This window comes from Lepisosteus oculatus, chromosome 28 (assembly GCF_040954835.1).
Source record: "Lepisosteus oculatus isolate fLepOcu1 chromosome 28, fLepOcu1.hap2, whole genome shotgun sequence".
Classification (NCBI taxonomy): domain Eukaryota; kingdom Metazoa; phylum Chordata; class Actinopteri; order Semionotiformes; family Lepisosteidae; genus Lepisosteus; species Lepisosteus oculatus.
The window spans coordinates 5,570,411-5,584,457 of NC_090723.1; the positions used below are offsets into that span (position 1 = coordinate 5,570,411).

General features: G+C 46.5%; 1 protein-coding gene across 5 annotated transcripts in view; it reads left to right on the forward strand.

The window, feature by feature from the left end:
* The window catches only part of aclya (ATP citrate lyase a), a 36,714-nt gene that overhangs the window by 12,508 nt on the left and 10,159 nt on the right, over nucleotides 1–14,047 (forward strand). For 2 of the 5 annotated variants that reach the window (XM_069185682.1, XM_069185683.1), the window contains exons 6-15: nucleotides 390–469; nucleotides 1,400–1,530; nucleotides 3,383–3,501; nucleotides 4,478–4,614; nucleotides 5,022–5,083; nucleotides 5,815–5,932; nucleotides 7,071–7,225; nucleotides 8,065–8,158; nucleotides 9,782–9,838; nucleotides 12,947–12,976. In XM_069185682.1, the coding sequence (XP_069041783.1) occupies nucleotides 390–469; nucleotides 1,400–1,530; nucleotides 3,383–3,501; nucleotides 4,478–4,614; nucleotides 5,022–5,083; nucleotides 5,815–5,932; nucleotides 7,071–7,225; nucleotides 8,065–8,158; nucleotides 9,782–9,838; nucleotides 12,947–12,976 (983 nt within the window). The remainder of the gene's footprint in view (nucleotides 1–389; nucleotides 470–1,399; nucleotides 1,531–3,382; nucleotides 3,502–4,477; nucleotides 4,615–5,021; nucleotides 5,084–5,814; nucleotides 5,933–7,070; nucleotides 7,226–8,064; nucleotides 8,159–9,781; nucleotides 9,839–12,946; nucleotides 12,977–14,047) is intronic. The other 3 variants (XM_069185684.1, XM_069185685.1, XM_069185686.1) reach the window with 3 other exon arrangements.

The following is a 14,047-nucleotide window of genomic DNA, read 5'->3' on the forward strand; positions in this document are numbered from 1 at the left end:
CAATTGACAGTTTGAATCCCAGCAAGCACAGCGTCTGTCAGAGATTGACAGGCTGGAAAAGCTGCTCTCTGTCTTTTTTTTTATTTCTGATCTGTCCGTTGCTCCACCTTGCTGGGCTGGGTTAGAGAAGTGGGATTTCTGCTGGGTTGTTTGTGCCCAGGCAACCAGCCTGAGTCATTTTATTATTAGTTTCTTCCGTGTTTTGGAACCACTTTTCAGCAAAACCTGCTGCCTGCCTCCACTCTGTTAACCCTAACTGATGCCTGAAAAAAAAAAAGATCTACAGATTTATCCAGAAAGTGCAAGTTCTTTTCTGAAGTCTTACCAGAGGTGATCAAAACAAAACCTGAATGTCTTGTGTTTTATGTCTGTCCTGTGGTCTCTTGCAGTGTGCTGGCCAGTTTCGTGATGGGGCTGTTCAACCTGTATGAAGATCTGTACTTCACCTATCTGGAGATTAACCCCCTGGGTATGTCCCAAATTGCGCTGACACCCAAGATTTCAACTGATTAATGCCTGAACTATAAAGGCTTGGTAACTGGTATCAGATGCACATTAACAGTCTTAGACTGTGTAAATGTTGATTATATTAAAAACCTGTGGCATGAGATAAGGATACAGATTTTATAAAGCAGTGTTTTCAAGTTTCTAGAGTCTTATGGACCTGAGAGCCTTATTACTTGAAGTTATTGATTATCAGGTTAATTTGGAATTTGATTAGAGTTCAGTTCAGTGGGTCATTTCTAATTACAATGCATCCATAACTGTTCTGGATAAAAAGCAAGGGATGAGTAGTAAGTTCAAAACTTCAGAGAAAAAAACATTTGAATAATCCATAGTTGCATAATTTCAATTTTTGATTGCTCGAGATGTCTTTGAAAATCAGATGAATGAATTTATGCCCACAGATGAGCAGATGTTATCTGGCTTTGCTGTGAAGATCACAACTGATGAAACATCTTTGATGTTCTTTCCAGAATAAGTTCAAAAATGGGGGGAAAAAAGAGATCCATTCAGTTGAGGATTTTTTTTGTTCAGCCCATAACAATTTTAAGTATCCTGGAATTGCAGAGCCTGTTTTTACTTAATGTAAAACGGTCAAGTTCTGCAGGTATTTAATTCTGTTTAAGCAAGTGGAAGTTTGTATTAAAGAAATCTCATGGTGACCGCTGGGATCGAACCCCCAGACTCGGGCATGCAAGGCACACGCCTAACCCATTAGGCCGCACCCGTAATCGTGTTATATGTGATTATATATTTGCATTTATGTGTTTGTAGAGATCTTATTAGTTCATGTTTGTCTGGGTGAGGCAGCCAGTTGTTCAGTTGTAGCGCCTCCTGTTGGGCAGATTGGGAGTGTGTTTCCCGGGCTCACTGTCTGCCCTGCCCTGCTCCTCAGTGGTGACCAAAGACGGCGTGTACGTGCTGGACATGGCAGCCAAGATCGACGCCACGGCCGACTACCTCTGCAAGGCCAAGTGGGGGGACGTGGAGTTCCCCCCCCCCTTCGGGAGGGAGGCCTACCCCGAGGTGAGCAGACTGAGCCGGTGGGGGGGGGGGGGGTCATCATCCTGCTGAGTGACCAGGAGCTCCGGACACAGGACTGGAAGATCCTGAGCACCCTTACTGCAGCATGTGGCTGACATCAATGTGCTCCTTCGTGATTTGCCGAGGCTTAAACTCTGAAGCCACCTGCTCTTACAGTGGTGACCCCTGTGGCCCCTCGGCTATAGAGCCCGTGTAATGAGATGCATATCACTGTCGTTAAGGCTAAATATCACCGTGTAAAAAAACACCTTCTGTTGCGGAGGGCGTTTTGTTCCCATACGACTTACAGGACAGGGACGTAAGTATTCATGTTTGTCACATCACGTCTTAGGTTTTGGGTTATTGTACCTGTTACACTGCTGGGAAAAATGACGATAGGGGATTGCAAATGCCTTTAGCAAACCTGATTTATGCTGCATAAGACTGCTTTCATTTATAGGATGTTTCCAGTTTGCTAACCCCAGCAAAGCCTTAATATAACCCCCCCCACAGGTATTTAAGGCGACTGGAGTAGTTTTGGGAATCACTGTAAATTCTGGGTCTTGTTTTCCTGCCTCAACATGCAGCCTCCTCCAAATCGGAAATTGTCCCCTATTCTCTGCCAGCTCTCTTCCCCTGTGCAGTAACCTGCTCCTCATCCCTGTCCTCTTAGCGCTAACGAGATCTGATCACCTTCCAGATCTCTGCTCTTCCTCCGGGCCTTCTGCAGCGCCTGCCCGCCAAGAGTTACTGTCCGTTTCTTTCTTCCCAAATTTAATTTGTATTTTTATTTTCCCATCCTCATATTTCATCTCCCTCGGGCAATTACCCTGACTGCGTTGGGTGCGCTCATTATGGGGAGTGAATCTAACCGGTGCAGTAAATCCAGCTCTGACTCATTCTTTCTGAGAGATGGCAGGGCAATATGGTAAAAGGCAGCCTGTTGCTTCGCGTGCAGCTGACCCTGCGCCCCCTGTCCCTGTCCCTGTCCCTGTCCCTGTCCCTGTCCCTGTCCCTGTCCCTGTCCCTGTCCCTGTCCCTGTCCCTGTCCCTGTCCCTGTCCCTGTCCCTGTCCCTGTCCTCAAAGTGCAAGATCAGCGCTCCGAGCTAACCCATTCCTGCCATGTTTTCATTGAGCTCTACAATATAGAACGGCTACAGAGCATTTCAGCTGTCTGCTTTTTTTCTTGGAAAATTAATGTGATCATGCGAATGAGTTTTCATCCTCCTGTCACTTTCCCAGCCATTCAGGTGTTCTTAATTGTCGCTTCGGGGGCTGTTATTTCCGCAGCCCGTTGGCCTTAATTGGATTGAAGGAAATCTTTGCTGCTTTGTTGTTCGCACAGAGAGTAGGGGGAGATGTGAGCCTCCGAGTGAGTCACTTTTCCCCAGGCAGTGACTGAACAATCTGTATTATTAAAATTGAATATCGATTACTTAGTGTACAGCTACGGCATTAAGTGATTTATTAATATCGTTGTCTGTATGTGGATATTTATTATGGATTTATGATGATTTATTGATTTAGAGTTCCGACACATTCCTGAAGTGCAATGTAGATTTTTCCTTTGATGTCTGAAACGTTTCTCGAGTTTTATGTGTCTGTGTATATATGGTATGTGTTGAGTGTATGGGGAACTCCCCAGGTCGAATTCCTTGTGAGAGAAAACTTGCTTGGCCAATAAAGTGATCTATCGATCTGATCAGCTCCCTGATCCTGATCTGGGGCGAATTTCCTCGGGGGGCTCCGACGTGGGGGGGTCCGGGTGGGCGGCCGGGGCCCGCCGGGCACGCCCGTCCCTGCCCCGCGGACGGAGCAGTCTGGTAACCGCAGGGTGTCGCTGGGGTTTTGCAGGAGGCCTACATTGCTGACCTGGATGCCAAGAGCGGCGCCAGTCTGAAACTGACCTTGCTGAACCCGCGGGGCCGCATCTGGACCATGGTGGCAGGCGGGGGGGCCTCGGTGGTCTACAGGTACGCTGTCCGAGCGCCGCAGTGCTCACAAATGCTGTTGACCCATACACTCACCCGACACAGTCCTGTGCTGTTGCGTTCTGGGGAGTCCTACTTACCGTGTGATATCAGGCAGGCGTCTTCCACTCACAGACACTAGAGCTGCTTGCAGTAGGACCACAAATTTATGTCCCGTCCATACGTTTCAAGAGTTGACAGTTAGACAGCCGAGCCTAAAAGCCCCAGCTTCCTCCTGATTAATTTGTGAGCAAAGCAACTTCGGGACCTGTAACTCGGCAGACGCAGAACAGATTGAGTCACTCTGGGCTTCTCTGCCAAGCGATCTTGCGAAGACATGGCTCATTTGACTGCAATGAAAATGAAATACTTGCATATGATGCTGCCTAATAGGAGCCTTGAATCATTAAAATGCTTCAGTCCTGGTCAATAACATTTGGAATAAAAATGCACTGTTTGCTTGCAGGGGCATGGCGAATAATTTCTCCTTTTGTTTAAATTGCTGTGGTAGTCCTTCTCCAGATTACTGCAGTTTTAGTAATATACGTACAGGGTGGCACAGTGCCGCAGTTGTCTCGCAGAGCTGGGGCTATGGGTTCAAATCCAAATGCTGTCTGTGTGGAGTTCGTATGTTCTCCCCACTTTCATGTGGGTTTCCTGCAGGTGATCTGGTTTCCTCCCAAAGTCCAAAGACACACTCGTACCAGGGCCAAGTTGTATGTCTCTGTGTGGGCCTTGCGATGGACAGGTGCCTCATCCAGGGAGTATCCCACCCTGTGCCTGTTGCTTTGCCGGGTTTGGCTCTGGCTCCGCTACAACCTTGTACTGGATGAAGCAGTGAGAAAATGGACAAATGCTCCTGGAGGATCAGAGCAGAGTGTCCATGCGCTTGTGGGCGAGCTTCAGCCGACTGGCGAGCCGAATGGCTGAGCTTGTAAATAAAGAGCCCTCGTTCTTTGTTTTCATTCAATTTTAATAGCGACACCATCTGCGACCTGGGAGGTGTTAACGAGCTGGCTAATTACGGCGAGTATTCGGGGGCCCCCAGCGAGCAGCAGACCTACGACTACGCCAAGACCATTCTGTCCCTGATGACCCGGGAGAAGCACAATGAAGGTGGGTGCTCGGGGGTGTAGGTGGTCTGGATGTGTGTGGTCTGGGCTGGGGTGTGAGGGTGGTCTGGACCGAGGTGTGTGTGGGTAGTCTATGGGACTGAGGGTGGTCTGGACCAGGGGGTCCAGTGAGTGTGGGGTTAGTACCACTGTGTCGGAGAATGTTAGGAGTTTTTTTGGGCAAACCCAGCTGTGCCAGTAGTCACGACTTAAGCGATTCGGCAACAGCGCGAGCATTCGGGTTGATATTGTTTCCGGGCGAGAAAAAGCGAATCGTGTCTTAAAGCTTTGAGGAGAATGTTTTGTTCGTTTTTGCACTTTCTTGTGGACCCTGTTGAGTGTTAACAGAGAGCTCTGGAAGGACCCAACCATGCCTGTGCTTCTCCTCACTGTTGTCTGTTCTGGCCACAGGGAAGGTCCTGATCATTGGAGGCAGCATCGCCAACTTCACCAACGTGGCGGCAACGTTCAAGGTGATGAGGGGTGTGGCGGGGGTTACGTGAGGCTGCTTGGTCTTTACAGAATTAAAGTCCTTCAAGAAGAGGCTCCAGTAGGCCCCCCTGTGCTGCAGGAACATAGCCAGGCCCAGCAGTGAAGTGTTTCAGTTTGCTGGTATTTCTCCGGGGTGCTGTAGGAGAGCTCTCTAGTCTATTCCATTCACATGTCTTCCAGCTGACTAAGGCATCAGTGAAGGATCAGCTAATTAAATGAAGCATCAACCCTGCTGCTGACCGTTTATGACGTAACGAAAGTTAGCAGTATCTCGCCAGTAAAGCACAGACCACTGGGTTTAAGAACTGCCTCTACCCCCCTACAGCAGTGCACATCCTTAAATGCTAACTGTGCAATGCCTCAGAGCTCAGTGCACTTCTGCACTCTGCACTTTTGATTGGGATGACCATGTTTTTTCCCCACTACCACATGTTTATTGTTCTCTGCAACACGTTTTTTGTTCTGGTTGTTATGATTTAGTATGTGCCCGTTTGTAATGTCTTGTGCATGTCCTGAGTGATCAGCGCGAAGAGGAATTCCATTGTACATGTACATATGGCAGATTAGCTCCTCTACCCTGTACTGTATGTGCCGTCTGATCCGCACTGGCCTGGCAGTGCCAGCATGGCTCTGTCCCCTGCCAGTGCCGTACATGCTGAGGCCCAGGGGCTGGCAGGGGCTGGAGGGTGACGTGCTGGTGTTTCCCTCCTAGGGCATCGTGAGGGCCATCAAGGACTACCAGGTCCCCCTGAAGGAGCACGAGGTCACCATCTTTGTCCGACGGGGCGGTCCCAACTACCAGGAAGGCCTGAGGGTCATGGGGGAAGTGGGTGAGTTACTGCGCGGGGGGGGGGGCACACAGGACACGGGACGTCTCGCTGGGGACTAAAGCACCGTGGGGCCTCCTGGTTGTTATTTCAGCTAAAGGTCTTAATGAGCTGGTCTTGGGGGCCCTGGTGTCTTCAGTGTTTGTTCAGACTGAACTACTGAGGCTCATTGATCTGTGGGATCCAGCTGCATTCACCTGTCTCTGCACACAGTCTTTCCTTTAGGGAAAACACCTGGCTGTAGGTGGGGTATATTTAATAAATAAAATAGACCTTTGTACTATATCTCTTCAACTTGCGTCTGAAGGGGCTTGTCCTTATTTCTCTATAAATCACTCTTAATAGGTGCCCAGTTAATGACGTTCTGAAACCCAGAAAGGGATGCACAGGTGATACTTATTCCAATGCTGTTTTTTTCCAAAAATCAAAAGATTTTAAGCAAACGGAGATCATTTATCCTCAATAACTAAGAGTTAATTTGGAATAAAAACAAATAGGGGGATTGAGCATCGCTTATTAACTTGGCTATAGGGATCTCTGATCCTTGAGGGTTTGAGTCCTGCCGATACCTCTCTCAACTGGAAACTGTTCTAGACTTTGGAAAAACTGGCGGTGTGACCTTGTATGTCAATCTCTTAGTTCAATTAAGTAATTAAGATAAAAGGCTGGCTGAAAAAATAGCTGGACCTCACTATCAAATTATGTATTGGCTCGGCTCCTTTCGTTTTCCCTAATGAACCAGATTATAAAGCCAATTTGGTCAAACGGAGCTCTGGAAGTTGCCCAGCTCTTGGCTTAAATGGTCCTCCCTGCTGTGCTTCAGGAACTGCGGCTGGTTTCACCTCTTCTGAAAAGGGACTGCAGTTAAAAATGATTCCCCCGTCGGTTCTCGTGCTGTGCCCTAAACTGCGGCAGCTCGCGAGGCTGGGGGAAGATCCTGAGCCGAACTAACAGTCCCCCCCTGGTTGATGTTAGCAGCAATAAAAACATATTTTTCTTTCATCTCCCCATTCGAATAAAACCCCCATGCCTTTGATGGCAGTACAAGGAGAAGCAGCAGCTCCAGGGTGTTTAATTAGACAGCCTGTGTGTGAGTTTGTTTTTCTCCCCCTAACGGCACGGCTTCTGTCTCTCTCCGCAGGGAAGACCACCGGTATCCCGATCCATGTGTTCGGCACGGAGACCCACATGACCGCCATCGTGGGCATGGCGCTGGGCCACCGGCCCATCCCCAACCAGCCCCCCACGGCCGCCCACACCGCCAACTTCCTGCTCAACTCCAGCGGCAGCGCCTCGGTAGGTTGGCCGCCTCGCTCGAGCAGCCTGCTGCGTCCCGTGTCCGGGTTCGAACGGTCGTGGGCTCTGGGCCTTGGGACTGGAGGGCTGTGAGTTCGAGTCCCTGCTGGGTCAGTGGCAGCCTTGAGCACTCTCCCCAGGGTGCCCCAGTAGACCGACCAGCTACTTCAGCGGGCGCAGATCGAAGTCCCTGTAGATAGCTCAGCCTCACAATTGTTTCAGTTTTGTGAAGATGAAGTATCATTACCCTAATGGGAATTAGGGTCTATAGCATCTATAGCCAGCTCCGAGCACTTTACAGGTGGGGTTTGCTTCATGCATCTCTGAAATGATGACATCCTATGGCAGTTGCTTCAACCCAGCAGATCACACTGCAGATGAGCAGAGATGTGGAAATCATTGCACAGTGCTGCAAAGACCTCCTAGCCATCCAGGAAACAGCCCTGAAGTGTAATCATGCAGAACTGTGCACAATTCTGGGCCATTATGCTGTTGCCTAGCCTGTAGAGAGAGTCTTATTATAGCCCACGTGCCCCTGTAGGTCATGAGGTGCCCATTGTAGTTCAGCTCTTTAAATCAGAGTGCCTTTGTGATAAAGCATGGCCTCGGGTTCCCTGCTGGAAAAGCCAAGGAGCTGGGTGTAGTGTAATTCAAGTCATGCTTTATTGTCCCATTGGGGAGAATTGTTTTACAGCACACTCCCAACATAACACAATGCCACAAAAATGTACTGACCAAGAAGTCAGTGCAACAGTGTTACAGCAAGTTAAGGGCAAAGATACTGTAAGTGTGATCTCTGCGGAGAGCTGTCTCATCGCTGTTGCCCATCGTCTTTCCAGACCCCCGCCACCAGCAGGACGGCCTCCTTCTCGGAACCCAAGGCCGCCCATGAGCCCACGCCGGCGAAGAAGGCCAAGCCGGGAGTCCCGCCAGGTAACCACCCCAGAACCCCCCTCTCCCTGGCGACCGCTGGGGCTCGGCTCAGGCTGCTCGCCTCCGTCCGGGCAGGATCTTGTGAGGTCAGGGTGCTGGAACTGCTACAAGGCACAGACGTAGATTGACGTTATTGAACACCACTAATTACATTGGCCACAAATAGGTCTTTAGCCACTGAGAATTATAAAAATGTAAGAGAGGCTACAAATGAGAGTAGCTCATTTGGCCCATCCAGCTACTTCTAAAAGGAAGCCAGGGTATGGGCTTCAACAACATGGCTGGGCAGCTTGCTCCACACTCCCACAACCCTTTGGCTAAAGTAGTATTTTCTGTTTTCCGCATAGTTTCCACTTGTGTTCTCCGATTCGTGTTTCCCTGTTCATTTTGAAGGAATTCGCTGGGTTGACTTTGTCAGTGGGTTTGAACACGTGTATCAGTTACCCTTCTAATCTTCTCTGTTTAAGATGAAAAAGTTTCTGTTCCTCTGGCCTGTCACCAGACAAACCTTTAAGTCCTGAATTGCATCTGATTGCTCTTGTAACTGAAGTGCAAAAGTGTGATTAGATGGCAACAGAAAAGAAAATTAGAGCAGAGTTTTAGGATCCTTTTCCTTAGTTTTGTCTGCTACACATTCTTGTTCTCTCCTATGTGATGTCCTCCTCATCGTGTTGTGTGAGATCCTCATTTTGTTTTTGGTTGTCTAGGCAAGTTTTCATGCTTCTGCTAAAGGTTTTATTAGACTGATACTGGAATATTTTTATTATTGACCGCTTGGAGTATTAAGTGGGAGTTAAAGCAGGGGGGTGAGTTAGGAGGGGAACATGAGTACTGGTCTAGTTGAGTGAGAGGAGAAACATTGATTTTTTAACCCTTTTAATTGCCTGTAGTTGGACTAAAGCTCAGTTCCAAAGTTGTTTGTGATTTTGAAGAAACCAGGCTTTTAGATGGCACATCTCGTCAATCTTCACAGGAAAGGATTTTTTAGATGCCGTAACGTGCACGGTTGTATTATGGTGCTGTCGTTTTAAATCTTGAATTGCTGTTTTTGTGACCTCTCATAGTAGCGTTCTGCTCTTGGGGTACTGCTGCCACCTACTGGTCACAAGGCATTTTACAGCCTCCTTGCTCGGTGCAGCTAAGTAGCCAGTGCGAAAGGTACCTTAGGTTTTGTGCTTCGGTGAAAGAGGTTAACAAGGAAGGATGAATTAAGCTTTAAATGCAGTTGTTGCCCAGCTGCTGAAACCCAATATTGAGACTGAAAGTAAATATTTTAGTAATCATTAAGTAAAATTGCAGCTACTTCAATCTCAGTATAAAAGATTCTTTAACTTGAAAGTATGAGCCTTCAAAACCTTAAACCCTTTTCAGAAAGAGTTGTTTTGTACTGAAAGGAGCTACATATTCTAGCGTAGTGTCAGCCCTTTGTTCTTCATTCCTCCTGGGAAACCGTTTCCTCCCATAATCCCCCACGGCTTCCCCGACGGCCTCCAGTTGTGTCCGTCTCCCCAGTCTGACCTCTGAACCCCAGGCTCCTCCGGCTGTCCCACTGCAGCACGCTTACTCGTGAGCACAGCTCTGTATTCAAGTGTTATCTCTTTTTCTCACCCTGAAATACCTAAGCCCCTGCTCAATGTGACACCCGGTCACGGACCTGTTCTTCCCAGGGAGCCTTTCAAGGTAAGGTCAGCTGTCGACCAACAGCACCCTCTTACCGAATGCCGCATGTGCCTGATGGCACCCTTGAGGGAGGAGGTGGGGGGGGGGGACTGTGAGAGTCAGCAGGCTTTCAGTGAAGAGCTACAAGGCAGGATTGCATCCTCCCAGCAGGAAGAGAGACTAGGGGCGCTTGAGAACTGCTCCAGTCTCGTTGTGCTTGTGAAGGCTGTGGCCACACTGCTGCAGGCTCGCTAGGGTCCTGTGAGGCTCACAGCTACCATGTTGCAATGCCCAGGCTCCCCTTCTACAGCACTTCAGGGATCTCGCATGGCTGTTTCTTAAAAGAAGTCAGCAACGTGGCTGGGCAGCTTGTTGTGCACTCCCACCACCCTTTGCGTAAAGAAGTGCTTGACGTTCTTAGCTTTAAATGCCTTCCCACTTGTGCCCTCTGGTTTGTGCTTCTCTGCCCATTCTGAAGAAATCTGCCTGGTGAACTTGGTCTTTAGAGGCTCTGAGGATTTTAAATCCTTCCTCCAGGTCTTCATTGCCCTTCATTATCTTCTCTGCTCAAGACTAAAGAGGTTCTGTTCCTTCAGCCTGTCGGGGTTAAACATTTTTTCAAGCCCCAGAATATGTCTCCTTCCTCTTCTCTGGGCTGATTCCAGAGCATCGGTATCTTTTCTGTAATGAGGTGAACAAAACTGTACACATTTTCTACAATTGTATTGCAGTACTGTTACAGAGTTTTAACATGATTAATTGATAGTGCAGGTAAAAATTCAGCGCTTTTGACTACACATCTTAACATTTTGTATTAATAGTTTATTTTTAGTACTTGCATGCAAAGAAATCCACTTGTCTACACTAGGCATCTTCCAGGTGCTTGGCCTAGGAATTTTATTTAAGTCTTTTTGAAATTTAATTTGCTGCTTCTCTGCATTTACAAATTATCGTAATCTGCTATTATCCTCAAACATGACTAGTTTACTAACTATAGCGGAATCTTGATAATTGAATTATTAAAAATAGCGGAGGTCCTAGTAGAGATTCCTGTGGTACTCCATTGATAACATCACTCTAATTGGAGTATTCACCTCCAATATACTCTATTAGCCAATTCTTTAACCACTCACTTATCTCCCTGACTACCTACTTGAATGTCTATTAGTCTTCTGAAGAACTTTCAGCCTGCTTCTGAAAATTTCAATGCATAATATCAGATGCTCTGTGTGTATTTATTACTGTTGCTGTTTATGCAAAGAGCTCTAACAATTTAGTTAGGCAAAAACTTTATTTTCTAAATCCAACTAATCTGATTCTAATCCCCTTTCCAATTCCCTTTAGCCCTTTACATTAATTGACTGTTAACGTTTTTTGTGTTACTAATTATAATTGTAAAACTCTCTCAACCTTGTTGAGACCTTGCTGCATTCAGTAAAAGTGAGAAGGACGAAGCATTGCAGCTTCTGTCATCTGATCAATTCCAAAAGCTTTTAGTGATGATTGAAGCTTGCACGTATGTTTTGTGAATAGGATTTTCAAGATCCTAGTCCACTGGTGGTAGTGCATTTGGCAGTAGCAGGTAGAAACCTGATTGCTTATTGCTCAGAGGCATTGTGTTGTTAACAGGTTTAAATATGCAATTCCTGAGAAACAATTTAGACTAAAAGCATGGTGATTAACTTTGAGTTTATCTCACCAGAAAGAATTAAACATCCATACAAACCAACAACAGGCTTTGAGTTTTTCACCTATTAGCTTTGAGTACAGTTTGGAGTTGAAATCCTTTTGAATTTGTAGATCTCCTCAAGCAGAGTAGTTTCCGCATATGCCTTTTGGTCCTTACCAGTTGTGTTTCTTTACTGGATTTCCAGGCTACTTTGAGGAAATATTTAATTTAATTTCAACTTTCAACAAACTTGGGAACTTTGGGAATTTTGGTCCGTGATCTCTTGTTCCTTTGCAAGAACATCCTGAGTGTTGAGCTGATATTGACAGGTGGATAGCACCTTAGGTCTATGCTTGGGAGTGTGATTGTGACCCCCGTGTGTGTGCAGTTGTGCAAGCACTTCCACATTGTTGTGAGCTTTGTGACAGAATGTTGTATAATGCAGTGGTTCTTAACCTGGGGTTCCTGCACTTTCTGGGGGTCTGAGAAATGCCGGATTTGACAGAAGGCGGCAAATCATCGAAGAGACTAAATAAACAGAAGCACATAAGTACAACTACTTTGTCTAATCAAGGCTTTTTCATGCGTTTTTCATTTTATTGAGAAATTAAATAACTTAAGGTCAGGAAAAATATATATTTTTTAAAGAACTGACCTACTCTACTTGAGTGGTTTTTTGATAAGGGGTGAGAGAACAGATTTTGAAAACCGAAGAGGTGCAGACAGCAGGAAAGATTAAGAACCAGTGGTGTAATGGCTTTGCATTTATCAGAGTGGGTTGTCTTTGTCATTGGTTTTGATTAATAGTGTTCACTGAGCTGCTCATGAAAGAAAGCTCTTCCAGTAGATGGCCAGCAGTATGCACGTCAGTTAACACTTGGTCATGTGACGAGCACACACTGCCCCTTTTGAAAAGCCTCCCCTACAGGTCATAGTTTGTAGTAAAGTTTTAAGTGTATAGTTAGGCAGCTGCATGTACTGACTGGTGTTGTACAAGTTCAGAATTGTACAGCCCTTACTTTTGGTTCCATTTTTCATTTTAAAGACTTTAGGGATCAAGAGCAACCAGAGTGTGTTTCCTTAGTGGGTAATGTTTAAAACTCCCTCTTAAAATGAACATGACATTAAATCTTTCAAAGTCCTGCCATCTTAAATTTAGCACCAAATACACTCACCCCCACCTCACCAACATAGAGTGTGATGTAATTGCCCAGTTTGCTAGTAGTAGTTATGTGGCATTAATGTCATTTATATATTTGTACGTACACTGGTAAGTATTTAGCATTTCTAAATATGAATAGAGATGTGTATACTGTGCTGGTTATTGTGCATTCTGCTTGGTGTTTATGATCATTTGAATGTGACAGTGCCCTGCAGGACGGTTGATCTTTTTTTTTTGTTCATTTTTCTTTTGTGTTGTGTTCTGTTGTTGTTTGTATTGTCGCCTGGTGACGTAACAGAGCAGCAGGGCTCGGCAGGCGGAGTGGGAGGTAGGAAAGCCCCCTGGTCTGGTTAGTGTCCCCAGGCCTCAGTGAGGCCTGGCTGTTTGCTCACCTGCCTCACTAGTCTACTTCTGACCATCGCACTGCTGCCACAGGTGTCACTCGCCCTTTGCCCTTTGCCCTTTGCCCTACTTTTGCTGAGGGGGTGTTATTCCCACTCTTGGTTCTTTTCCTTCCTTTTAGAAGCCCTGTTCAGTTTGTCTTTAGCTGGAGGGGACTTGCACTTGATTTAAAATTTTCAAAAGTTACATTATTTCCAGAAGTAAAACTAAATAAGCCTGATCTTCCTTCTGTGGCGTTCTGTCCTTCAGGACATCATCAGTGGTTCGCAGTTGACCTCGGCAATGAGATTCGCCAACCTTCAAGGCAAGAAAATTGTTTTAACAATGTGAACATGAAGTCATTTTAATATTTGAGGTGTTATTTTTTCCCTCCATCTAAAAGTTGAATTAAGACTGAACTTCAGCAGCTGGGTAGATCACAGTGCAGCCTTGAGGACTGAAAAGGATTCTTACAGGCACTAGGGATGAGGCAACATAAGCGGTTTTATTATTTTTGTCCAGATTTTTTTCCATTTCCTTTTTATTAAGACGAATGATAAAAACAATCACCTGTATATGTGCCTGCTCTGGCACATTGTGTTGTAAAAAGAAAGCCACAGAGCTGCTGAAGCCCCAGTAGCAGCAGTGTACTGGGTGAACTGGGACAACCTGTAAGCTGGACAGATAAGCTCAGTGTGGTTGAAGTGAGGGATCCGAGATGCTTCTCTTTTGACGTGTTGCTGGAAATGTCCCAGCTTAAATCGCATTTTTGCTACACTAGAGTAAATATCTCATTGTTGCGGGGATCGTATTGTAGTAACTGTGCTTTATTGCTCTCTCTTAAGTATCTTTAATATCTTGGAGAGCTCTGGTAATCAAGGCTCAGTCTGAAGATGGCAGGCCCAGTAGACCTCTCTGTCAGAGCCAACGTGACTCTTGGAGCTCTGAGCCCTTTCGCAGGAGCCAGTAACTTCTGCACTCGCCCAATTCCATGCGACCTTGGAAAATCCCACTCCTG